Source organism: Channa argus, chromosome 24, assembly GCF_033026475.1.
Source record: "Channa argus isolate prfri chromosome 24, Channa argus male v1.0, whole genome shotgun sequence".
NCBI lineage: Eukaryota > Metazoa > Chordata > Actinopteri > Anabantiformes > Channidae > Channa > Channa argus.
Window position 1 is genome coordinate 7944236 of NC_090220.1, and position 25532 is coordinate 7969767.

General features: G+C 38.6%; 1 protein-coding gene across 8 annotated transcripts in view; it reads left to right on the forward strand.

Moving 5' to 3' along the window:
- Nucleotides 1-3328: 3328 nt before the first annotated feature.
- The window catches only part of LOC137109121 (protein turtle homolog B-like), a 121682-nt gene continuing 99478 nt past the window's right edge, over nucleotides 3329-25532 (forward strand). For all 8 annotated transcript variants that reach the window (XR_010912270.1, XM_067494541.1, XM_067494544.1 and 5 more), the window contains exon 1: nucleotides 3329-3635. Coding sequence is in view for 7 of the 8 variants with exons in the window: in XM_067494541.1 (XP_067350642.1) it covers nucleotides 3572-3635 (64 nt within the window). In the remaining variant the exon portion in view is untranslated. The remainder of the gene's footprint in view (nucleotides 3636-25532) is intronic.

Sequence of the window (25532 nt, forward strand, 5' to 3'; positions counted from 1 at the left end):
CAAGGTAGCCCCAGGAAGAAGAGGCAGGCAGCGTGATGGAGAGTGAGAGGTATTTGCTATATATGTGCGCCTCAAATGCTACTTTATATAAACATCCCCTTCATTCATTATGAAAAAGAACAGTGGAGAAATAGTTTCACACACTGGTTTACATTAAGGAAAGTACAGAAGCCCAGAGCTTCATGATCATATTGATAGTTTATGTGTTCTTCAATATTTTATATCCCCCCCACAAAAACACATTTGTCTTTACAGTTTACTTACATAGAAATCTCAGTTTTAGGAGACATAGACACATAAAAACTCAAATTTTCTACCAGCACATTATTGATGTGGTGGAGACAGTGGTGGACTCTGCCTTACCAACTGAGCTGTCATTTGACAGTTGTCCATGGACCGCATGGTCAGTGGTTTGATTCCCATTCCCTCCTGGCTACGTGTAGCCATTGGCGAGAAACCTAACCCCAAATTGCTCAGGTGACCACCTTGCATGTCAGACACGGGAATCGGTGTGTGAGTGTGCGTGTGAATGGTTGAATGAGAAGCAACATTTGTGCCCCTTTTTAACATAAAACACGATAAAGTAAATGGTAGATGGTCACTTATACAGCACTTTTATCCAAAGTGCTTTACAAACACTTCATTGTATTTGCTATATTTAACTTTGAGGGCAAATAAGGAGGGCAGCTTGTTTGTCCTTGTGAGTCCTGAGTTAGCCTGTGGGTGGAGTTGAAAGAAATCAAGTTATTCACAGTTTTTACTGGGAAGAGTGAGCCAGACATTGATTCCACAAGCAAATGATCACAATTTTTCTTCTGACCTCTAAGAGTTTGCGAATGAACCAGTGCCAGGTGCTCAGAGTTTTAAGAATAGTTTAGTATGAAGCAAAGCTGTAAATGTTTAATCTTTTGGTTGGTCTGCATCTTTTACAATGACAACATCGTTATGGAATAATATAATAAACATACTGAAATATTAGCACAATGTTGATATGAGTGTGGCCCAGGAAGTTAGAGCGGTCATCCACCAATCCCCCCAGTTGCTGGTTTGATCCCCGGCTCCTCGGTCACATGTCGAAGAGTCTTTAAGCAAGACACTGAACCCCAACTTAGTTGAGTGAGCGTTGCCATCGGTGTGTGAGTGTGCGATTGTGAGTGTGAATGGGTGAATAAGAAGCAGTGTAAAGCGCTCTGAGTGCCAATAGGTAAAAAAGTGCTATATAAGTGCAGAACATTTACCGTTAATAAATTATAGCAAATCTGCCATTATTATACAGTGTGGTTATAGTTCGCTATTTCAAAATCTTTGTCTCCTATTTTTCAAAATGTTTGTATTGATGGATAAGAGTTTCTTTTCAGTTTAGTTCTCTGGGTTTCTGTCAAAGGAGCTGCCAAGTCTTTTAAAACCCTTAAGTTTGTTTTTGTTTGATTCTTTGTTTGATCATTTGTGCACTTTTCACTGCACTTTTGCATTCTTTACTTTTACATCTTGGGTTTTGCGCTCTCTGTCTTCTCCTCAAGAGAGCGCAAAACCCAATTGGAGGGGCAGTAGAGGGGACTACAAAAGGGAGGGGAGAGGCCACCCTTTCACCCCTGTAGATCCGCTCTTGTTTTTGGTCAAAATTCTATCACATTAAACTCTGGGGTATAAAACAAAGTAGGCCAGTCACTCTGCAACAACAAGCAAATGTGAATACAAGTTATGAGCTGAGAAGACTATAAGACATTCTTATATTACCATCAATTACCTCTTGCCAATGTGTTTTAACAGACAAAACACCTTCTGTCTAAGCTTAATTGAAATGCCAGATGCATAATGAAAGATTTATTTATTTCTAAATAATTTAGTTATTAATTAATTATTGCCTTAAAAATAACCATGATAGCAATCCATCATTATTATAGGTGGATTAATGGATCTTTGATATTAACCAAATTAAGGGATTCAGTTTCAGAAGAGGCATTATTTTAATTTTAACTAATTCAAACCTATAAAACAGCTAAACAGTTGATTAACTGAATGATTAAAAACATGCTACAACTTTAAAACAAAAAACAACTTTAGGTGACACAGTCAGGGATAACCTACTCACTAACTTGTGGATTTTTACAGACATCTCTGCCTCTATCATCTCGTGAGATCTATAAATATTGCTGTAACCTCCTCCTGAAGGAGCAGTGGGGTGCACCAGACCTGGAGGTGGAGTAGAATTGGCTCTGAGTCATGATAAACGCTCTTTAAGCGAGGCAGACTGAGTCAGTTGAATTTTAAACTCATTGACTGAATCACTGAAGCAAAAAGAATTCTGTGTTCTTTTTTAAAATGACACTATAGCCCCTTCACTTAAAGCATTTCATCCAGTCATAGAGAACATTTTTACAATCAGTCACATTTGAAACACGGTGTAAGTGTGTGGATGGCAGAGGGGTGATGATGCACATGCTGGAGGATTCCTCTCGCCTTATTGCGCAGGATGAGACTGCAGCTTCCCTACGTTTTCACACGTCAACCCACCTTGAAACGGTTCCCTCTTGTGCTACATTCATGACCTCGGATAAAAAAACAAAAACGGGAAGATGCGTAATTCTTTGGAGCATAAAAGTTGGAAACTTGAAGTTTGAGACATCTATGCTGATTGCTTAACAGTACATTGTGTGCCAGTCAGAAACAACTGCAGTCAAGCCTTGGCACTAACTTATTACTGCTTAAACACAAGTGATTTCCATCACATTTATACAGGGTAAACACCTGTTGGATTTTTCAATTTGAGAAACTGTAGCTATTGCCTTATCCCACTGTAAATTGTTAGGCCATCCATTAAAACCATGATAAGGCCTGTTGTCTTTGTGATAGAATGATTAGCCCAATCCCCAAAGCAGGCTTGTTATTGTGACTATAGTACAGTTTCAGTAGTTCATATAATGTATAATAATTACCTCACATGTAAGGATAATTTTCCTTTGATTTAATTTTTCAGATTTGTGTCTGACTTGCATCAGCTTGCTGATGCCTTGATACGTATGTTTCACTTGCTTCTAATGCCACTGGTGAAACAAATACATTTATTGGAGGTTATTGCTATTATTTTAAAAGTGTTTTAAGGCTGAAAAAAGTTCATATTTAGCAAACATGCTGAAAACAAACTGGCAGTGAGTCCTGTCTCTGAAGAAAAAATGGTAAACTCCGAGTATTACCTTTTACTATGAACTTACCATGGAGCTGATGAACGACGGCGCGGATAACCAATCAGCGACCGGAGCTCCCCCACGCCCATCAATGAAACGAGTGCGGAGGTGGGACCGCGGTTATCTGAGGGCTCGCGCTTGGTTTCACAGCGTCGTCTGCTCTCGTCCCATTGGCGCAGGTGATCCGTCTCAGGATGCGAGAGGAGAGCGGAGGAGAGGGGAAGAGAGAGGGGAAAGCGCCGATGGAAAAGTGTCCAGGGCTCGGTTAACAAGAAAATAGGATACCGGCCCGCTTCAGTTTGTCCTGGGCCACTCGGCGATGAGAGATTCACCGAAAGGGGCACTTTGAGATATGATGAGGTTTATTTCTGGTCGGCAATAGTACTATGATTTGGTATGTGGCCACTTTGATAGCAAGTGTATTCAGCACCCGAGGAACCGCCGCTCAAGGTGAGTCGAAGTGCAGTGTCTGTATCCTCCGGCGCCTTTTTCCTCAAGTTTTAAACAGGTTGTTTTCCCCACCACTAAGCCTTTCCCCACCTGTCTATGAGCGAACTTTGAATATGTCCCTGCCGTGTTAAAAATGTCAGAATTTACGTCATGAAGTTCATACGTGTGTTCTTCGCCGGGTCGGCAAATGACGAGACAAGCGGCCCGGGTACTAACAAGATCTTTACCGGTGAAGACATAAAGAGGTGCTTTATTTCCACGTTTTACAGGAGGTTATGCCTGGTTATTCCCGCTGTAAGGAGAAGGGCGGTTTTCAGGGAGTTGTGACGTTCAGGGCTTTGCACTGATAGATTTTGCAGTCTGTTTGGGTTGACATACTCCTTCCAAGATGTGTGAGTTTGCTCCATCGCATTTTGCGGGTACAGCCGCTGCGCTGCAGCCGCCGGTTTAATTGAGCTGAACCTGCTAGTGTTTTGTGAAACGTTAAGGCAATTGTGATTAGTATGGTGCACGGGTGGAGATGTCATTAAAATGCTATGAGTGGATTAACCTCTTGCTAGGGAGCTGTTCCTCCTGAAGCCGAGTCTTTACCAGCTGCGCCCACTAGAGGGAGCGCTCTCCGTGCCCGCGCCGCGTTCTGGTGCATTTAAATCGTTCCCTGCACACTGAGACTCTCAGCCATGAGCAATGCAACTTTGATCACAGGTATGATTCTATGTGAGCTTAAAAGTACTTCAACAACGCCGTTTTACATATAGTTGCTGCTGAAAGTAGCTTGTCCTCTGTGACATAATGATGGCTTAATGGTTAGGTCACCTGCAGCTCACCTCTGACTTCCATGTGGTGCCAATGAGAAAAGATACTCTCCCTGTGAAGTTTAAGTATTGTTACTCACAAAGCACATATTTACGCTACGATTTAAAATCTATTGGGGATAGTACACCTTTCAAAAATGTTACTATTTTCTCAATTAACTGACTATTCATTTGCTGCATTAAATGTCAGTAAATAGCAAATAAAAACAGAAAAATAGGAAATATTTAGATTTGACTTAATGTACCTTTAAACTAAATTTTCTGGACATACTAATGATTATCAGAATTAGTCAATAATTAGGGAAATGTGGTTGGCAAGTAGGTAAAGCTGCAGCACCATCACACTTTAGCCTAAAAAAAAAGTCTCCCTGCTTCTTTTGCCACCCCACTTCCCCACCTTTCATCTTTAACAGAGAGGAGAGATGGAGGAAAGTGGGACAGCTTATGTGCTTCAACATCACTGATCAGATGATAAAGAAAGAAGCACTGGGTGATATGAATTACTTTTCTGTCGCTGCATATTAAACTTTGGACACGGAAACTGACAGGTTTATCAGTATTTGTTTTTGTTTACATCCTTGTGGCATGGGACTTGTCCCGAGTGCCTGCACACAGTTATGTAACATCCTGCATAAAGAGGATACATTTTAGCATCAGCTGCCAAGTGAAGGAGACTTAGGAAGATGTTTTTAAGCGGCTTCCCTCGCCTTTTCCATGGTTAGAGCTGCAGGGAACTTGGCAGCACTACTCGATGGCAGAGGATCAGCAACTGTGACTGCACTTGTTTGTGTTTTGTGAAGACTGTCTAACTGATTATACATATGGTCCTCGCCGAATGCTTTAACACATCGACTGAGCTCTCACTTCTGTAACATCCAAGCTTGTACAAAATGACACACAGACATGCATGCGCAGACACACACACACACACAGCCGGCAGAAGCTGCACAGGACTGCATTCTTCTGGCCCAGTGTTGCTGTCTCAAGCTGGCAGCTAGCAAATGGATTGACTTTTGCCAGTGATAACCCTGGGCCTGAGCCAGACGGCCTCTCTGTCTGTCTCTTCTGCCGTCCTCTTTGTTTCCTTTCCTCCTAACCTTGTGTCCTCCCTCCCTCCCTCTCTCACTCTTCTCACTTTCCCCATCTGACTCAGGTCTTCGTTGCCCTCCCCTCCTCTTCCCGTCTCCTGCTCTGTCCTGTCGTCTTCCTCTTCCGCACACTCGGATGAACTTGCTTCCCTCCAGGTTTCAGGTAGCCTCTCTCAGCATCGCTGGGTAGACAAGGTATGGGAACACGCTGGGCTGTGTTAATGGGCGCTCAGGGCGCGCTCCTCAGCAACCGTCTGCTACCATACGCAGACACACTTGTTACCCCTACTTACTCAATCATACACACAAACACGTTAACATACAACAATACCCTTGGGGAGCAATGTGTCTTTAACCAGGATGTAAACATATGCCCACTAACAGGCTGTATGCCCCAGACTAAGTTGGTCTAATTATGACTAAGCTGTGAGATAAATGCCACTCGGCTTTTTGAAAAATACATATGCCACAGCAGGCCAAGAGAGATGGAGGTCATTGGGGAAAGAGGAGGAGGCAGTTTTTTGGGGCTGTATGTGTAAAGAGGAAATTGTTTGGTGTGTAGTGAAGAAGAAGAAAACAAAACAATGAAGAGTATTTTACATGGTTAAAGTTTTATTCGTGAAAAACTAAATCTAACTCTAGTGCTTATACATCAACACTATGGTTTGCTTCAGTTGTACTCTGTTTGTACCTTTTTTAACAAAAAATCTGAAGTATTTACATATTGACCTAAAGTTGTTAGCCAAGTGCTTGCCCTATAGTCAGACCAGGCAACTGAACTAATTTATTATCTTCTTTAGCTGTAGTACCTGTTTGTTGAGGTGCTAAGTAACTAAATACTGTACTTTTAAAGTACAATTTTTGGTACTTGAACAGTGCTGGAGTATTTCCACTTTAGGCTACTGTTAGGCTACTTCAGTAATTCAGTATTATTTTCATCTCTATATTAATATTGTATTGTACTGTACTGTATTTTAAGTACTTTTACTTCAATTAGAGTACATTTATAGTGGTAATTGTACTTGCAGTAGAGGTTATTGTCATATTCAAATTTCTTGCAAATACTTGCACTTTGAGTTTGTGTACTTCTACCACTTCTGCCTATTTGTAGTAGTTTGTCACCAGTTAAGCTACAGCATACCAGTGTATACTATAGCTCCTGATATTACTTGTACAGTATAGCTCAGCTTGCTAGTCAGAAGTAGACCTACTCAGCCTGTGAAAATAGTTGTATAATGTCTCCCTGGTTCTGGGGCAGCTTTGGTAGATGAACAATAGCTGAACTGAAAGCAAAAACCCTGCATTACAAAGTGTGACCAAGTTGAAAGATGAGGGTCTATACAGTAACAGTCAGTAAAGGAATGAAACTTTGCATGTGAGATGCGGTATTGTGAAGAGGTGCTGTTATGATCCCGATTCATTAAAGAAAACTGGCAGCAGTGCACATACCTTCGTTTCTAAAAATCCAAGTGAGGCTTATCCTCACAAATCCGATAATTTCACTGATTTCCACTTGATTAGAAAGCTTTAGGGCAATCTTTTTTATTGTAATATAATAACTACTGAAACAGAACAGAGCAGAGCAGGGAGAGCGATGGAGATTCATTTTGAGTCTGATGCAAATGCTAGCTTAAGTTGCATATTGAAGCTTTAACATGGCTTTTTGACTGAGCGCAGGTAAAGAAGCCTAAGACCATTTTTCAAAAATTATTAATTAATTAATTCTCTTCACCATAAGATAGCTTATGTATTGTTTCCATAACCAAAACCTTCCCTGTCCATGACAATTTATTACCATGTATTTGTGATGAGAATGTTACAGTGAGTTTTTAATTTACGTTGATAAAAGTATTGGCTTTGTACTTCCAACCAGCTGTAGAGATGAATAATTGGATGCTGAGTGCTTCTGTCTGCAAAAGCTTTGTTTACACCTGGATATGTTTTTTTGTTCAGACTGATCACAGTCTGATCAGACTGATCACAGTCTGATCAGTCAAAGCTTCAGTCTGGTCTTTCAGATCCATATGGAACTCTGAAGCCCCAGAAAACTTTTAAAATTGTGATTCAGTGATGCTGTCTCCCAAGTTAGAGCATGTGTATTTGTGGATATAAAGTGTGTGTATGTGTGTGTGTACTGTATGTATGTTTAAATGAACCTGGCAAAGAGCAGCGATGGCTAATTAATTTTATTCTGAGAAACTTTCCTGGTATTCCTGTGTTTTGATGATCCTGTAGTGTGATCACTTAATGAGTGTTCTCCCTGTAAGTGGGTGGCTGCTTGGCAAAAACAAAGCTGCTGACCAAGGAAAGGGAGACTCGTGACTCATTCGCAGTGTGGACTCAAAATCCTGTGGGTGTTTAGCATTTTCTCACTGAAGGACTTGGGTGCTGAGTGTTCTGTGTGCTTTTCATTAAGAGTCTGGGCGGATAACTTCTCTTAAATATAATTAATAATAATCATATTTTAACATATAGACTGTCAGAATTTCACCTCCTCTCTGTTTATTCTGCCAAATTCATTGCTACCTATTTCAGATAAGAGTTTCAACTTAAATCAGTGTAACATGGCACACACTGATCCCCCATGGCTATCAGATAAATGTTTTTCTAATTTCTTTATTCAACTTCCAGGTATGGGGTCACACATCAGATTTGAGCATCCTTCATACTGAACCAACACCCTCCAAGAAAATTAACATTTTTGTACTTGCCAGTCGTTGGTTGTTGTTTTTAGAATTACTTTTTCCACTTTCACCATATAGAGCAAGCAGTTGTACATACGGAGGTTGGATGATTTCCACATGGGTGTTTAGTTATAGAATACTCACTATTGATCTAGAACTAATTTGTTTGATATATAACTGATTTTCTTAATAAAAAGGTCTTTTTTTTGGCATAAAACCCCATATTTTTTTAGCATGGTGCATTCATTTTAATTTCAAATAATACAGACACTACTTCTGTCGTGATAAGCAAACATTTCCCCGAGATAAAATGAGAAACAGTATTGTCTGTTTCTATTTGGCAGCATTTCTGTGGTTTAAACATTTATATTATCATCACCTATCTGTTTCAAGTTTTTATTGACGGAGTATTAGTAATAATTAATCAAACAGCTCTTTTTTTAGATTAAAGTTGTTGTTATTTTCTGTCCTGACAGTGAAACCTTTCCCTCACTGAACTTATCTCTCATGTTTAGTCCAAGGCGATATTTTCATTTGTTTTGTCTGACAAACCCTCCAAACTTTTTTAAACAGAATATTTAAAAAGCAAGTGGAAAAAGTGTGACCAGTAGCACGTTTGCTAATTTTCTTTCCTTGTGGTTCTTTTGGTTGGTTGTGACGCATAATCTGTTGACAGTTCTTGCTCTGTGCACAGGGGAAGCCTTCACTCCCACTGAGCCTAATAAAAAACAGAACCCCTGTTGCCCAGGGCAAATGGCACACTTCATAAAAGTCACCAAATGTCGATCACTCTGGTATTTGGGCCAAGGAGCAGTGACTGGCAGATGCTGTCAGACCACCAAGCTCCCAGCAGCCTCCATTTGGGTTCAGTGAACTAGTCTGTGGGGGGTGTTTAGCTGGAAAACCTGATGAAAAAGATTGTTGACAAGAGATGCTTCATGTGAAGTTTTCGATTGTTGCAGTTGTCAGTTATATGAGGCAGTCCATAGAGCTTCAGTGGTAAGGTAAGTCAACACAGACACGACCTGAGAGGGATGTTTTTATATTATGCCTTTAGATGTGTTGGAATCATCAATAAGATTATTTACTGATATTAAATTTAGAAATGAACCCAGGTAGCTTTGAAAAAGCTGGTTTTGCCTCAAACTTTCAATTAGTAGCAAGTGTTGCATGTAGAATAATTGTACAAAGTACTTTGGTTTTCACTTATTTATTAGCAAAGGAAGTTGGGGGTTGCTTTTCTAGTATTTCCATTCCATGTAACTCCCTTTATATATCATATATCATTTGTACATATCACAAAGAAGAGAATTGCTTTAGTTCTGTGTTGTAACTTAACAGACAGACACAATCTCTCTCTCTGTAACTGTTGGCTTACATGAAGGCAATCGGTCTGTTTTCTCCAAAACATCGAGCTCCTGCACATCTACAAAAATAGATTGTTACATATAATGATAGTGTAAGCTTGTGTGTGTGTGTGTGTGTGTGTGAGCATTAGCAGGCTTGGAGCAGCCTGTTCAGTTAAATATTTTACACCAGTATATTGTTACCCAATCCACGATCTTTGTAAGGGAAGAACCTCCTATCTGGTGGATGCCGTTGGTTGGGACCTTTTTCAAGTTTTGACTTGAGGTGTGGTGGCTGAAGATCTCACTATTGTAGATTAAAGCACTTTTGTGTCTAGGCCTGATCAATATAGGAAAATAATGAAATTGCAATATTTTTCAGAGCACTTTTTTTCTAAAGTTCTTCTTTATCTGTAGTCAAAACAAGCCATAAGTGATAATACCCAATGTTTAACAGAATATCATATAAATTACTCTTTAATGGCTCTCTTACCTGTGCAAAAGAGAGACTACAACATAAACACGACAACTAGTGGCTGCTAATCTCACTGCTTTCTACAAGTGCCATTGAAATGCACCTTGTTAAGTCACTGACAATGAAGTGCTCAAATAACTTTACATCTTTATATGCTCTAATTTTCAGCTGCATGCTATATGTGGGTGAAATACTCAGTGTCAGCTGCAGCTGAGTCTGCAGAATGTTATTGCCTATCACGTGGTCAGACATCAGCCAATGGCAATTTATTAAAAAGGTCAAAGACTGGCTTAATTATTCAACTGACCAATTAATTGGTTGACCAATAATCTGAACAACTGATGAACAGTAACTTTACTCTTGTTCGTTGACATTGAAATTAGCTTTTGCTGAGTCCATTAAATAACCTCACAGAGCAAACATTTAGTTGTTAAAGGTTGACTAGAGCATGAAAATATAAATATTTGTGTTCTAATTTTTGTGGGGTATTGAAGAGTTCATATCCTGTGATTTGAGATCAGCTTCTTCTTTCTGTGCATGAGCGAGGGTAGAGCTAAGCCAAGTATCCCTGTCTGCAGCAGAGACGGAGGAGACAGCTCAGGTAAAGTCAAAGTTACTCCTTAACCTGACCAGACAACATCAGTGCTCGTTTGGGGACCAGCGTAAAAGTGCTCCACAAATTAACGATCTATTCGAGGAAATGAACAAAACACATGTTAAACGATTAGAAACTTGCAGAAAAGCGATAATTTCAGCTGTGCCTGCGGTTCCCCATCCACGGTCAAAAAAAATAAAAAATAATAAGGCTTCATAAAATGCAGTCACCAGCTAATTGATCAATCCAAATATCAAATTCTACTCTAGCTAGTATAAGAATTTGTTATACTTTTGAGTCGTCACTTTCCAGCTCTGCAGACGTAGATACAGAAACAGGTTAATGTTGGCTCTGTGAAGGTGCAGCAGTGAAATGCTTACATTGGGCTTTGCCTAATAAACCCACTTCCAACATTAAGATTAAGATATTATAAGATTAGACTATGAAGTGATCTAGAAATGTGCTGAATGAATTTTTAAAAAGTCAAACTGATATTTGAGCTGTTATAGGGTTTAAAGTATAGTGAACTGTTTACTGTGTATTCTATATACAGTACATTTCAATCACAGTATCTCAGAAGGTTTGACTTATGCCCTGCAATGCAATATTTGAAATAATATAATATGTAAAGAGAAAATGATTGAATAAAATATTGGAATATAAATGACTGATGAATTCAAATGTTTCATGTTGAGTAAATTCATTGTTATATTAATTGAAAAATAAAAAAAGCCTAATAGGAAAATAGTCTATAGATTAATCGATTAATTAAAAACATAACTGCTACATTAATTATCCAAAAAATAATCGATAGGTGCAGCACTACTTAAGAGTCTGCAGTTGTTTTTGAAAACATTTGATTTTACCATAATGTACGATATCAAAATATGTTTCCCATCAAACCAATCATGTGAGTTGATCATAGACTACTAAGCTTAAGAGGAAGCTTTAGGAGTACCATGAAGCAGAGGATTTCTGCAAAAAAGGGGTGGTGGGCACAATGTTGCCAAGGCTCTGGCTAAATTGAGAATCACTGGTGACCAAAATAAGAAGGCCATCAGAGTAAGCTTAAATATAACTGTGGCTCAAACAATCGTATGGCAGAATGCTGTAACACCGTAACTGGCTTGTTCGGGTGACACCCACTATAGCTTAGAAGTCCTGGAAATATCACTGGTGATGTTTTGAATGGCAGCACAAAATGTATCAGTAATCATTGTTGAAAGAATTTTAAATCAGGCCACTGCCTGTCTTTGTGCTGGAGTGACAGCAGAAATAATTAAGCCATTTAGACAAAAAACAAACCCCCATTAGGAATTCAGTTCAGTGGATGGATTAGAACCTTATCAGTAACCTTTCTATGCAGAAGACTGAGATACATATACAGATACATTTGCAGTGTTATTGAGAAGTAGGGAAAAATACTACTAATCAACAGCCATATAAATTGCAAGGTACTGAAATAAATTGCACTGTTTAAAAGTATCAATCATTTGAAAACTTACTTTTGATACAGTAAATACTAATAAAAAGATGACATATCAAAAGTTAAAGCTGAGAAATACGATTTCATTTTTGGAAACTACATTTCATTTTGCTTTCGATTTACAAGAAACATTTTTTCCCCCCATTCTGGGTTCATATAAGATTTCAGTTGTTCAACAGTTTGGGGCCTCTTTTGTTGTATCTTTTGCTTCATAATGCTCCAAATATTTCAGTGGGGGAAAGGTCTTACTACTAATGTTACTTACTGTTGTAAGAGTACCAGGACATGGCTTGAGTGTGTTGCTAAAACATGCCAAACTTGCCAAAACAGCATAGCCTTCCCTGAACATAAACATCACTTTAAAGTCAGCATATTCATCCATCCATCCATTATCTCTAACCACTTATCCCGTTTAGGGTCGTGGGGGGCTGGAGCCTGTGTTACTGGGTGAGAGGCAGGGTACACCCTGGACAGGTCTCTAGTCTATCTCAGGTCCAATGTAGGGAGCCATACACAGAAAGACTATTCATGCTCACATTCACACATACAGGCAATTTAGAATTAACCCAACTTGCGTGTCTTTAGACTGTGGGAGGACAATGGAATAGCCGGAGGAAACCCATGCAAGCACAGGGACAACATGAAAACTCCACAGAGAAAGGCCTGCAACCGGCAGATAAATACAAACCGTGGGTCTTCCATGCTATCACAGTATATGTTGCTTGGAAATCTGGTTTTTATAGGATTATTTCTTTAAATTATCCTTTTATAGATGAAATGTTCCTAGGTTACAGGCCTCATTAGCACAACGTTTACAGCTGCATGGGGTTTTTGGTTGGGCATATGGATAGACAGATGTGCAGAGAAATGCAGTCCCTGATGAGCAGTGGAGGCTTTATTCCAATCAGTGAGCAGGGAGGGAATGTTAAAGACACAGTTCGGAAGAATGAGAAATATTGCTGAAACTGCTTGGCTGAAAGCCTAACTCTGTGGATTACCTCAGGGTTTAGATGTGGCAGTGAAGACACCTGGTGTGGCCACATCTCAGTGTTCAATAAAAATAGCTGTGAATGACATAATGTAGAGTTTGACTGGAGAGTTTACAGAGTAAAGTCTCCTCTGATGTTACTGTAAAGAAATTCTGCAGCCATTGAGCCATCGCATGGAGGGTCTGGGGTCTTTTATTAGGCGTTGTTATAGTCTTCAGCCTTGTACCCTCACTGTTATGACACTGCAATAAACCTTTGAAGTAACTCTTATGCTGTTTATAGACTGTAAAGCATTGTACCCCTATTTTGCTATCTGCAGCTATATTCAAACTAAGTACTTGAAGTAAAGCCTTCTCTTGAGCTGACATTGTATTACTGATCTCTTGCTGCTCAGTCCCGACATTGCAGTGATTTTTTTTACTACTGCACTAACCCAGTGCCAGTTTTATAGACATGAACACATGTACATGGGCAATGTACGTGTATAAAGTAAATTAATTCATAGTGCAGCTGTGTGATTTTTTTTGTAACAGCCTCCTGCTAATATACATTTTAGTTTGCTCTGTCCTGATGTCTATACTTTCCCTGAATACTCTTGCCCTCTCCCCTTCTTTCTTCTCATCTCACCATCCTGGGCTGGCTGGCTTCCTCTCCTGTCTCATTTTACAGCCTGGCCTACTGATGCAGCACAGTCAGCTTCCTACTCTGTGACTTCGCTAGACCCATTAAACATTCATTGGATAGGGCCATAAGATACCTCACCACAGCCTTAGCTTTGCTACTCTAAATCCAGCTCAAGATCTGAGCTTCACATCCTAACCCCGAGACTTCAGACAAAGAGACAGATTCTATAGGCATGGCCGTGCAAGAGAGAAGCAGTAGAAATGCATGCAGAAGACAAACTGATTGATTATCTTGGTGCCTGGCCTTTGTGCCACAGTGTATGACACATGATACATTTGCTGCTGTGTGGCAGCAGTTTTGTAGTGTTGAGTACTGTACATGGATTGATACAACGTGCGGTGGATACCACAGATAAATGTCTATTGTGGTTAGCAGTAATTAGGCCCAAAATAATAAATGAAAGGAAACATCCTGGCAATTTTTCTCTTCACTTATCTTTGCATGTGCAGCCATAGGAGGATACATCAAAACTGATCCAATCCCAAAACCCACTATCACACAAGTCTACTAATAATGATTAGGTATAAGTAAGTAAAATCTGTTTGTGTTGGCTATTAGTTTGTTTAGCTTATTCCAAATGATGATAGCACATTAGCATTGGCACAGTAGCATATTATCTGATGATAATATAAAATTTGTTAAATGTAGTTGAATGTGCATTGTTATTATGTTAGATTTATGATAAATTAATTCAAAGATTATTTTTATATGCAGTGGGAGGTATCACTAACCTCTGAACATCGCTAGATGTGACAAAGATTGTAAAGCTTGATTCTGTAACATCTCTAAACAACCAGAGTGGACTGTCCCAAAAACTCTCAAAATGCAATGAGGCCTCTTCTTTAGTAAAACCATGAGCTGATCTTGTGCCAGTTGAAGAATATCCCAGTCACTCTTAATATAAATATTTATTAAAATAAAAAGCAATTATAAAACATACAATTTTGGCGTCTTTCGGTATATATATACTCAAAAACTGGTCATATGATTTGTATTCACACATCCTGATTACATACATTTGTAACTAGTGACATAACAGACAAGATCTGATGTTACCTATGTTAAGTGACAAAAAATCAGATCAATGTTTTTGCCCAAAAAATGAAATAAAAGTACTTGGGGCCCAAACGTGACACAGTAGAAATAAATATTTCTATATTTATTTATTTTTCTCTATTTTTACATGTATTCATTCATTAATCTAACTCTCTTCAGCTCTTTTGGAGTACATACATAGAAGTTGATACAGTATGAGATGATGCATTTTTGCGGCCTTTAAAGTAGCCATAAGGTCCCACGTATGCAGCTGTAGAGTATGTGCAATTGTTGCAGCCTCTGTGCCCAGTACAGTATCAATGACTCCTATTTATCCCTACAGGCTGATGCTGACGGAGGAGAGACTGTAAAAGAACATACTTTGGTTTTATATGGAAATAGGGGGATAAATCCAGAAAAACAATGAAGCAGTAGAGCAAAACTACTTGTAGAGCAGCTAAAGTGCACTATAGACATGTGGTGAGCAGAGAAAAGCTGTCGTGACTACATAGAAACATATTAGGGGAGCTGGCATTGGTTACAGCTTGCTTACTCTGAAGATTGGGCCAGAGAATTTTGCAAACAATGCTAGATTTGTTTCCTGCATCTGTCATGAATCCTATCTTATTATCTCATTAGACTGTTCTCCCTTTCTCCCTTTGCTCCCCTGACCTCTTACAAAATTATGAATGGATGCCTCAATATACAGTATGAATAGGACTCTTTTTGTGCAGTGATAGACAAAAGCTAAAGATCATGGTCCACGTGCCATCATCTGGTGTGACCTGATGCCATGACCTTGTCAGAGCAATAATTAACACCCAATAGGCAGCTGTAAACACATGAGCATGATTGCACCAATGAACTTTCTGTCAACTGGCCAGAAATTTGAAGATGGTGGGTGGCCCATCAGCCTTTTCCTTCATCAGATGTCAAATAGACATTAGTGTATTGATTGTGGTTGGAAAACACAAGTCCAGTCTGAGGAGACAGATGGTGATAGCTCATATAACCATAGACGATAGGAAGATATTTCTTTCAAAGCAAGTGTTTCCTGACTGTGCCAGACGTCAGTAACTGACTGCAAAGGTTGAATTTCTTGGCTATTTCAAAAAGTCCTGTGAAGGCCACTGCTCTTAAATTGTTGTTTCAAAGGCAGAGGTTTTGACTGTTGACTGCAGCTGCACATGAAGGGTGACTGTTGAGAGAAATGCTGTGTTTCAAGTTGAGACTGATTAGGTATTATTAATTTGGAGTGAGCATTATTTGATCATTGGTGTATGACATGACATCACTGATATGTATTAGCTCATAATGTGATTTAAAAAAAAACAAATTATAATTGTATGCTGTTACTTACTCGATTTTCTACAAACTGTGAAAGGCAGGATGGTGCTACTGTTTACACTATACTGCAAAGGAAGAGTAAGCCTCAAACATAAACCGTTGTTAGGATCAATCAATTAATTTATTCACATAATGTCATTTTATCAATCACTATAGTGTCAAACAGCTAGTTTACTTTGTCATTGACCTGTGGTGGAAAAGATCACATCAGTGTAGTGCTACTTCCTGTGTTTCCTGATTCTTTATGTAGAAACTAAAGCTGTCAAAGTTAACATGAATAACATAAATTCTTTTAAAGGCAACTACTCACTGGTAGTTTAGCAATCCTAGCATTAAGTGAGGTGGCAACTAGTAAAGAAGAATGGATAAAGAGTACTGTTTGAATGGCAAGTTCATTGTTACATTTCTCACAATTACAGTCAGTGTTAATTGAGTTACCACCTACTCTGAAATGCCATTTGTTAGCGAAGCACACAGCTGGCACAAAGTTAGCCTTATTAGTCCCCATTTATCTACAACCTGCCGACTGAGTGACATTTTGGAGGAAGAGGGTTTGTTTGAAATAGTTCAGAATGCATCCAACAACTGGTTCTATGAAGTGCCATCCAGACATACAATTGCATGGAAAACAATAAACCTGTATGATGACCAAAGACCAAGTAGTGCAGGACTTGGGAAAGACTAGGTTGGTTGTGCTCACCAGGGGCTGTTATACTTTACTGAACAACCACACTTACCTTTAGGTGAGGCAAATTATTTTGACGAGCAGCGGGAACTTTGATTGCTTGCATGAACTACTATGAATACAGAGGCTGAGAGGAGAGCAGAGTGAGAGTGGTTGGACTACCATGTCTCCCATATTATGGAATAATAGCATTGCAAATGCAAAATGATCAGACTTTTTGTCCCTGTCCAGGAGCCTACAGTATGTTCCTATAATCTGTCTGTGTGTGTGTGTGCACGTGTGTGTGTGTCATGTTGCGTGTTCCGCTGGTGCTGCGGAAAACATAACTGTAATGATCCCCCAGAGTGAGGCAGTGGATCAGCAAAAAGCAGTGGTGGCTTGTTGTCCACAAATACATTCAGGTCTGACTTGTAACTGTAGTTCAACACTAAGTGGTTTGCTTACATTAGAGTACTCACATTGTTGTGGGAAGACAGGAACAGAGTACACAAGGAATATTAATAAAAAAAGAGGAAACTGCTTAGGCATGCTAAACACTCACTGAAGTACGGTATACTCTGAGTACTGCTGATGAATCCACATCTACAACCAGTTTACAAAAGGATTTTGATCAAAGCTTACATCAGGTCTTAAAGTAATTTATATGAAGCCAGAAAGAACAGCAAGTGGTTTTGGCTGAAAAAGACAACAGCTGGCCCAAAGTAAACCCATTATAGTGAAGGTAGCAGTTATGTAATGGCACAGATCAAAAATACACAGTCTCTATTTCTATTGAGTATTCTCAGTCATTAACTTACATAAGAATTATCATGATAATTAAATGTACATGTCAACCATGATTAAAAGTTCAAATGAGCATGTGCATTTGAAACAGGTGGAGTAGATTATGAGCAACACTATCTGTGTGGAGTACTTACTACTATGTGCACAGTAAACTAGGGTTAGGCTAAAATGTTAAAGCAGTCCACCCTGCGGCACCTAGCTCTCCCTCTCCCAGGTCTTCATTAGCTCTTCTACTGTCTGTTTATTGACAGTATCACTGAATTACAATAAATAAACACTTACAAATCAAGCAGGCACTGTGGAAATTTTCTGATTGAGGCTCGCTTTTTTGAACCAAACACTTGGAAGAGAATATATCTACACAGCTGCCAGTGCTGTTCTGTGAGTCTGACTTCATTGTAGGTATACACAATAATATTGTGTAGAGGCAGTTGAAGTTTTGGAACAGAGTAGTTAGAAATGAAACAAATAATAGTACCATATACACAAAAATATCGAAAGTAAAGCTATAAGAAATGTAATTGTGATGCATTATTATCCCCCAACCGAAGTAAGATTCATGAATATCAATTTTAGGGTAGCACTGTCAATATGATTTTCACATGTAATGCTCAGTGTCCCATCAACATGCATCTTGGATCCCCCTAATCTCTATACAGTTTTTTACTGTAATATAAACTGTGTATTATGATGATAACACAAGGCTATAAATAAGTGACAGAATCATTACACAGTCCTTTTTCATTTTTAGTTGACATTTTCAACATGTCTAGAGCCAGTGACATTTTGTTTTATTATAAAGAAAGTCATCATGAATTGATGAAGTAATATGCTTATTCATAGTTCAAAGTCAGATCAGAAAAACTGCAAGTACAGTTTGCTTGTGTTTGCACGCGTGAGTGTGTGCAAAAAAGGTCTGAGGAAAAGAAAGGGATAAGGTCTGCTTGTCTGTCTGTTTGTGAAGTTGCATTTATAATTTCATGTATTTAAAACAGTTTTTATAAGATGGTATTTGTTTACAATTATCATGTCAAACTTAAGATAAGATAAGATTTAATACTTTCAAAGTTTCCTCATAGAGCAAAAATATTTACACCATCAGTAACAATGTAACAAGAACAAAGAAACATGACAAACTGTAAACTTACAAATTATTAGACTGTATTAACCGTATATTTGGTTAAAGGCATTTTTCTTATTTTTGTTGATTTTAAAAACATTTTTCCAGTGGTCTGGTTGGTTGATCTTATCCCCTGAACAGAAGATCTTTTTGTGAAGGTGATCTATTTTGGTTAAAAGTAAGCCAGCTGCATGATGCCAGAAAGGCTGAGTTGCTGCAAAAGCAAAGATATCTGGGTAATGTGGTTTTAACTTTGATAAAAGCCCCTGCTCTGCGAACAAAGCCTAAAAACCCCATTTGGTTCTTGAGATTTACATCTTCCTTTCAGAAAACAAACTATATATAAGGTGTGCTGACAAGCAGACCTCCCATTTTTCCTTTATTTCATTTTTTAAAGGAAGGCAACATTTTGGCGTAAAATGTTTGTACCCAACATGCAGTATTTAATGAAGTGATTGCAAAAACTTTCTTGCATTTGTCTAAACTTGACTGAGTGCTCCAATCACATATGCTTTTAACAGCATGATTAAACCAAACCAAATAAAAGCAATGTTACGTTTCTGTAATATGGCCCCAGTATAACACTGTAATGTTTTGATTCTCTTTCGGCTTATCCAGTAAGCTTTGGTTTGCACAGAAGATCACACGTGTTGATTAGGCACAGGTTATGACAGATGCCATTGTGAGGAAACCCACGCAAGCACAGGGAGAGCATGCAAACTCCAAACAGAAAGGCCCCAGCTGGCGAGGGATTCAAACCGGGGACCTTTTAACCACTTTCCCACCCTGCTGCCCTAAAGACATGAAATTACAGATATAATTAGAAACACTTGTTAAACGTAGCTTCCTTCTAAATCAGTTGTTATGGGTATATTATTATGCTTAGGAAATACCTGACCTGACTTAATCTGACTCAATCTGTATCTTTTACGTCAATGAAGAGAGGCTACAAAAACTTATAAGACTTATAATTAAAACAATGGAACATTTAACTGCAGTTAATGTACTTGATCAGATGACAAAGCTGATGGCAAAAAACGTAAAATGGATTCAACGGTTAATTCAAATTCTTATTGTTTCCATATTTCTGTCCCACTAACATTGCACCCTAACTGGTGTCTGAAGAATACAACTTAACGAAAAGGTCTTTCAATGCTAGATGGTGTGCAGGAGGGTAGTGATCATTTGTTGCAGTCTCATCATTGGTGCTTGAGGTGCTTGATCCTGAGTGTTTCCCCATTGAAGGATGTTGGTCTGACTAGCAAAAAAAATTTTTTCCCTTAGTTATTTCTCATGTTATTGTTATTGATATTTTATAATCAGTCTTCTGTCTCACCTGCACTACCGTCAGATCTTATTGTCTTGCATCTTCTTGGTAGGCAATCAATTCTAGCTCTCTCTTCCTTGGTTTTCTTTGCCTCTGGGTTGGTTCTGGTTTTATTTCTCTGTTTTAAGAATGGCTTCATTTGGAGATACTTCTATTGCCTCAGGTTACCAACAATGTCTGTTTTTCCAGTTTCCTCAACACTTTTGTCAGCCCATCACCTGCTTGGACTTCATACATGCTTGCCAGTCACTGTATGCTATTTTTGAGCTGCATGTCTTTGCTATTATGATTCAGTTCAGCTCTGTGCTCATGCATGTTTTAATAATGTGCAACAATGGGGGGAATAGATATAAATACTGTGCATGCAACTATAAATTATGTGATATTATATAATAGCAGAGTAAAGGGCAGAAGAATCTGAATGGAAGCATGAGATTTAAATTGCTTTAAAGGTGGAGCAGGTCATCCAATAAATGCAGGGTTGCGTAAACAAAACACTGACCCTCAAATTGCTTCATTGTTTGTTCAGTGTATGGTATTAATACATTGTAGATGTATTAGTATGTTTCCATTCAATTATTAAATTGAATGGGGCACCTCCATCCTTCAAAGGGCCAACTCAGCCATCTGTAGCAATAAAACTGTTTAGTTTGACTATACTACTGGTTGTGTCAGCTGGCAGACTAGTCCTTACAAGCTGTGCTGATGAAGTGTGTACTCCTGTTGACTGTTTTATTATGGTAAATATTCTAAATTCAACGTCCACTTTATTTATTGTAGCTATTTTCTGCAGCAGTCCTGATGGCTCTGGGAAAAGAACACTGTAATAATGACTGTCAGTGTTATTGTAGGTTTTTACATTTGGCCATTAAAAGCAGGGATCAGGATCAAGCACAAAGTGATATTTTTTCTTCTACTAATACAGTAAAAATTTTCTGCATTAAGAAGATGATTGTTTCTTAAAATATCTTTCTGTGAATGAGTTGGAGGTTACTCCTTGTAGCATCTCTTGCTGTTCTTATTCAACTAATCACTGTAACGATTAAGGTTGTTTTGTACATTTCTTTGAAACAAATATTGTGCCTCAGTAATGGATACTGAGCAGTACAGCTAATTGATGCTACAGATGTGACTGTAAATTTATACCTTAAATAGTTGGGTTGCTGTCACACTGTAAAATGCAGAAAGGATGCTGGAAGTGATGAAATAGTATTATGACTTGTCACCATTTCCTTTATAGAGAAATCGAGTGCAGCAGGCTGAATCTTGTAACACATGCTGACAGCTGAAAGCTAAAATGCCTTTGTACTGCATTTCTAACTAGAATGCTTCACCACATGGTCAACTCACAATATGCAGCGTTTTATTCTGATTAGTTTTTCCTCACAAAATGATCCAAGCTTCACTTGGAAGTGCTCCACTAACTCTCTCTTTGGCAGCCCACAGTTTGATTAGGGTGTTCTCACCTTTCTAAACTAATTGAGGGTGTAGACATGCCAGAGTTTGATTTTATTGCAGCGTGGCAGGTGTGAAAACACCTGCAAGTGGACAACATAGAGCCTTTCTCTAAAAAAAGGTGAGAATGCAAGTTTTACACTGTTATTAAATGCAGATTTTGCACACAGTGTAACACATTTGAGGACCTACTGTACACTATGTAATCATAACCAAAGCTGGAATATGTAGTGGCTTTAGACTATAAAATATTATTATGTATATATTACTTACAGCTATACTGTATAGACTCAATTTGTTAAATACAGGCAATGTGTACAGTCATATATTGCTCTGAAAAATACTTATACCTGAACAATGCCAGGAGAAATCAGCTCTAAATATTACCCAAAGTTGTGTTTCACACATGTAACACACTGTATAAGACTGTCAGAGTCAGAATTGTTCTCACAAGAGAAACTCCACTATTTCATTCAGGGAAGCACAACATGGTAGAAACATTAGGCTGCAGGAAACAGCTTTTACAGCCATTTAGAGTTGTGCATATGGAAAAAAGAGAGATGCTGCGGCAGCTGACTGATAGAAATGTTGACAACATGCCCATTCTCCTGCTTTAAATTGTCCTGACAATTTGGGACAGAGCAGCGTGCTCCATGCACAGGCTCACGCACATAATACAGACTTTGTACTTTGGGGCTTGCAGTATACAGTCCAGAAAATATTGGGGGTGTCTCACTTGGACATTTACATTTTCACATACACTGCCTCTGGGTAAAGTCCAGAGAATTTGAGCTTTCCAGTGCATGTGTGAAAGAGGCTATTGAGTCATGATCTGTCTGTATGATCACTGTAGAACATTCAATAGATTCTGCGATTTATAATTATTTGTGATCTGTTAGTTCTGTACCTATAAAAACAGAATGCATAGGAACTGTATAACTAATATGCACACTTAAATAAAAATAAATAAATAAATAAATATGTAAGTCATATTGTCATCACAATATTGTACGCATATTGGAGATATCATGCAGGCCTTGTGGGTGCTAGAGGGCAAATGGACCAGGATTCTGTAGAGCAGGACTGCTTGCAAAGATACTCCCTTAAGATGAACCAGCTGCTTGGGCTGAAGGTGGGATGACTGTTGAGGGATACAGTCATATCTCATCGGCAGTTATTTCTGTAGCGATTCACAAGATCTTTGAAATGTTCTGCGTTGACAGGGAACTTTGGTTTCTTCAGTTTCACTCTGGAATTTGTTAGGAAGATGATGATGAACATCAGCAGCAGTAAAAGTGGGTCAAAGAGGATTAATGGAAAAAATACTTTGTGGACATTTGTTGAAACTAGCACCATGATAAAAGTGGCTGATCTAAAGTCTGTTTAAAAGTTGTTGTCTGACAGAAACCAGAAAGAGTCACCTTGACCAGCAGCTCTGGCTTTTGGTACAGGCTAACAACAAATGCAAATTGCTTTAGGATTAAATGTCTCTGAAAATAAACTTTATTGTCTTGTCAAAGTTACGTGAGTGACATCAAGACTTCCATGATCATATGTTATACCCTTCCATTGCCTTACTACTCATGTGACCAGATACTGCATCCTGGAAAGATCAACTTTGAATTCCAAACCATGAGAAATTCTTGCCTCAGAGCAGGAAATCAGAAGTAGGTCAAGGCTCCCACCCTTTGATGCAGCATTAGTGTTTTAAGCCACCCTGATACCGTATATCTCATGGTTGTAGCACAACAAAACAAACACAGAAGCACTTAACTTGATGCACAAGGAAAAGGTTTGCAGTGTTTGGATGCAACTTTCTGTTCTCATCATTTAAAAACACACATACTTATTCACTTCTTCATCTAAATGCATACATACTTTCTGCAAAATGAACAGTGGGGTTTTGCATATTTTGCTTTATTGGTCTAAAAGTTTAATTTAAAAGATCTCACGCACTGGAACAGACGCACATAAGGGCCTCTTCTAGTGTCTTTTGGTTAGGTAAATATTTTGTTGCCTATTTGGACTTTCAGAACCTCTTTATTTTAGGGAATTATGTTATTTTGTTGTAATATGTATAATAATAATATGATAATAATAGGAGGGTGGGTTGTATTGTAGATAATTAGTGTAGTTATTGATAAATGTCAAGTTTTCTTGCACTGTGATGACAGTAAATCTGGTGAGTGAATAGATTTATTATGTGGTGACTTACATGCAACCATCAGAATTTCAGAGGAAATGCGTTCATTTCAGCTAAAACATGGTTTATTCAGCATTTGCAAATTGTTACACCGTGAAGTTTGTATTTGGAGCCACTGCAAAACAGTGAGCCCAAAGATTTAAGCTTTGGAATTTTAGTAGCAGATGGTGGTGGAGTTTAGAGGCCAAGTAACAGAATCAAAGTGGAAATGTTCTACTACAATATACTGTTAATTTACACATAGACTTACACAATTACTCTAAGTCATTGTAGTTGCTTAGCTCAAGGGGTCATTATTGAATCGTCTGTTAGGCACAGTCATTCTGGACCAAAGTGGTTGACCGACTGTGTCTCAAAAACTACTAAATGGTTTGGTGTGAAATTTTATACATCCACGAACATTAGTTATCTTCTGTCTTCACACCTTTGACTTTTGGGTTTTTTAGTTAAATTCAGTAGCTTCATAAACTAGTGAAGGAATAGACATGAACTTTCGTACAGACACCCATTTCTCCATCAGGGTGACATTAATCATCATATACCACCATCAGGTCAAAAGTTTAATTTGTCCAAAATATAGTTAATGGCCAGATGCCTGAAAAATTTAAAATGTCTCCTTCAACTGTAGTTGGTGTTCAGTGCTAATTTAAAAGCATTACTATGCTTAATGTCACACTACAATCTCGCATTCTCGCAATCTCGTAGCATTAAGCTGAAATAACAACTATGTGCAACCTCATAGAACTGCACACCACGCAGTCAGCCCTTAATGGATGTTTGGTCCTTTTTCCTCCAGTGACACTTATGGAAATGGTTGCATTTCAAGCAAACTAAATCCACCTTACTTTTAATTTAACAGCACTTGTCACGGGAAAACTGTGAGACCAAGATTAAAACCCCAGACTTTGGTAAGCAGATGGTGATGACGCTTAAATGCCAAGAAAGATTCCACAAAAGTAGACATTCTAATTAAATTAGTCACATTTGTGCACTGGATATAGTTTCTTTTTAAATTAAGTGATTCTATTGCAGACAGGTGGATCAAGCTGACCTTTCTTTGGTTGTGCTGAGCAGCAACAGATTAAAACCAATGAGCACTGAAGCTTGAAGAGGTAAGTTTAGTTAACATTGTTGCTTTACAGTGTACACTGTCTTAGCATAGTGGGCTGTCTGGCAACATTATTAATGCCTCCATTAATTTCATAGGCTGTCATTTTATTATACCCACGATATGCATTCAACTTTGGAATAAGAAGCAGGAAGACTAAGTGCAGGTGCAAGAATAATAGGCCATATGATAATGCACTGACCTTGCTACAGTCATCAATAATTTATTTTGTATTGTGTAAAAATCTCATTTATTTTTCATTTTGGTTGGCACTTAGCGGAGTGGGCCAGTTGTCACTGCTAGACAGCGCCAGGAATGAGCCAGGGGACCAGCTGAGACAGGGAAGCTTGAGTATATTCACTGTTTCAAGTGCCAACACAGTCTCAGCTGAAATAGTATGCTAGAGTGTGTGGTGGTGTGTGGTAATGCGTCATCCTTGTGATGTTTATTTATTGCATCTCACTGAATCTTCATGCACAGTCTCATTTGTCACCTCATATAAATATAGAGATGGAGTTTAAAGTGAGGCTTCAACATGAAAAGAAGCCTGCCTAAACTGTCTCTTGGCATTGTGCTGTCATATATCGTCGATTAAACTGTCATAGAAAGGGGCAAAAACTATTTATACATCTCAGGACCTAGAAACAAATGCTATGTATTACTGGATTTGTA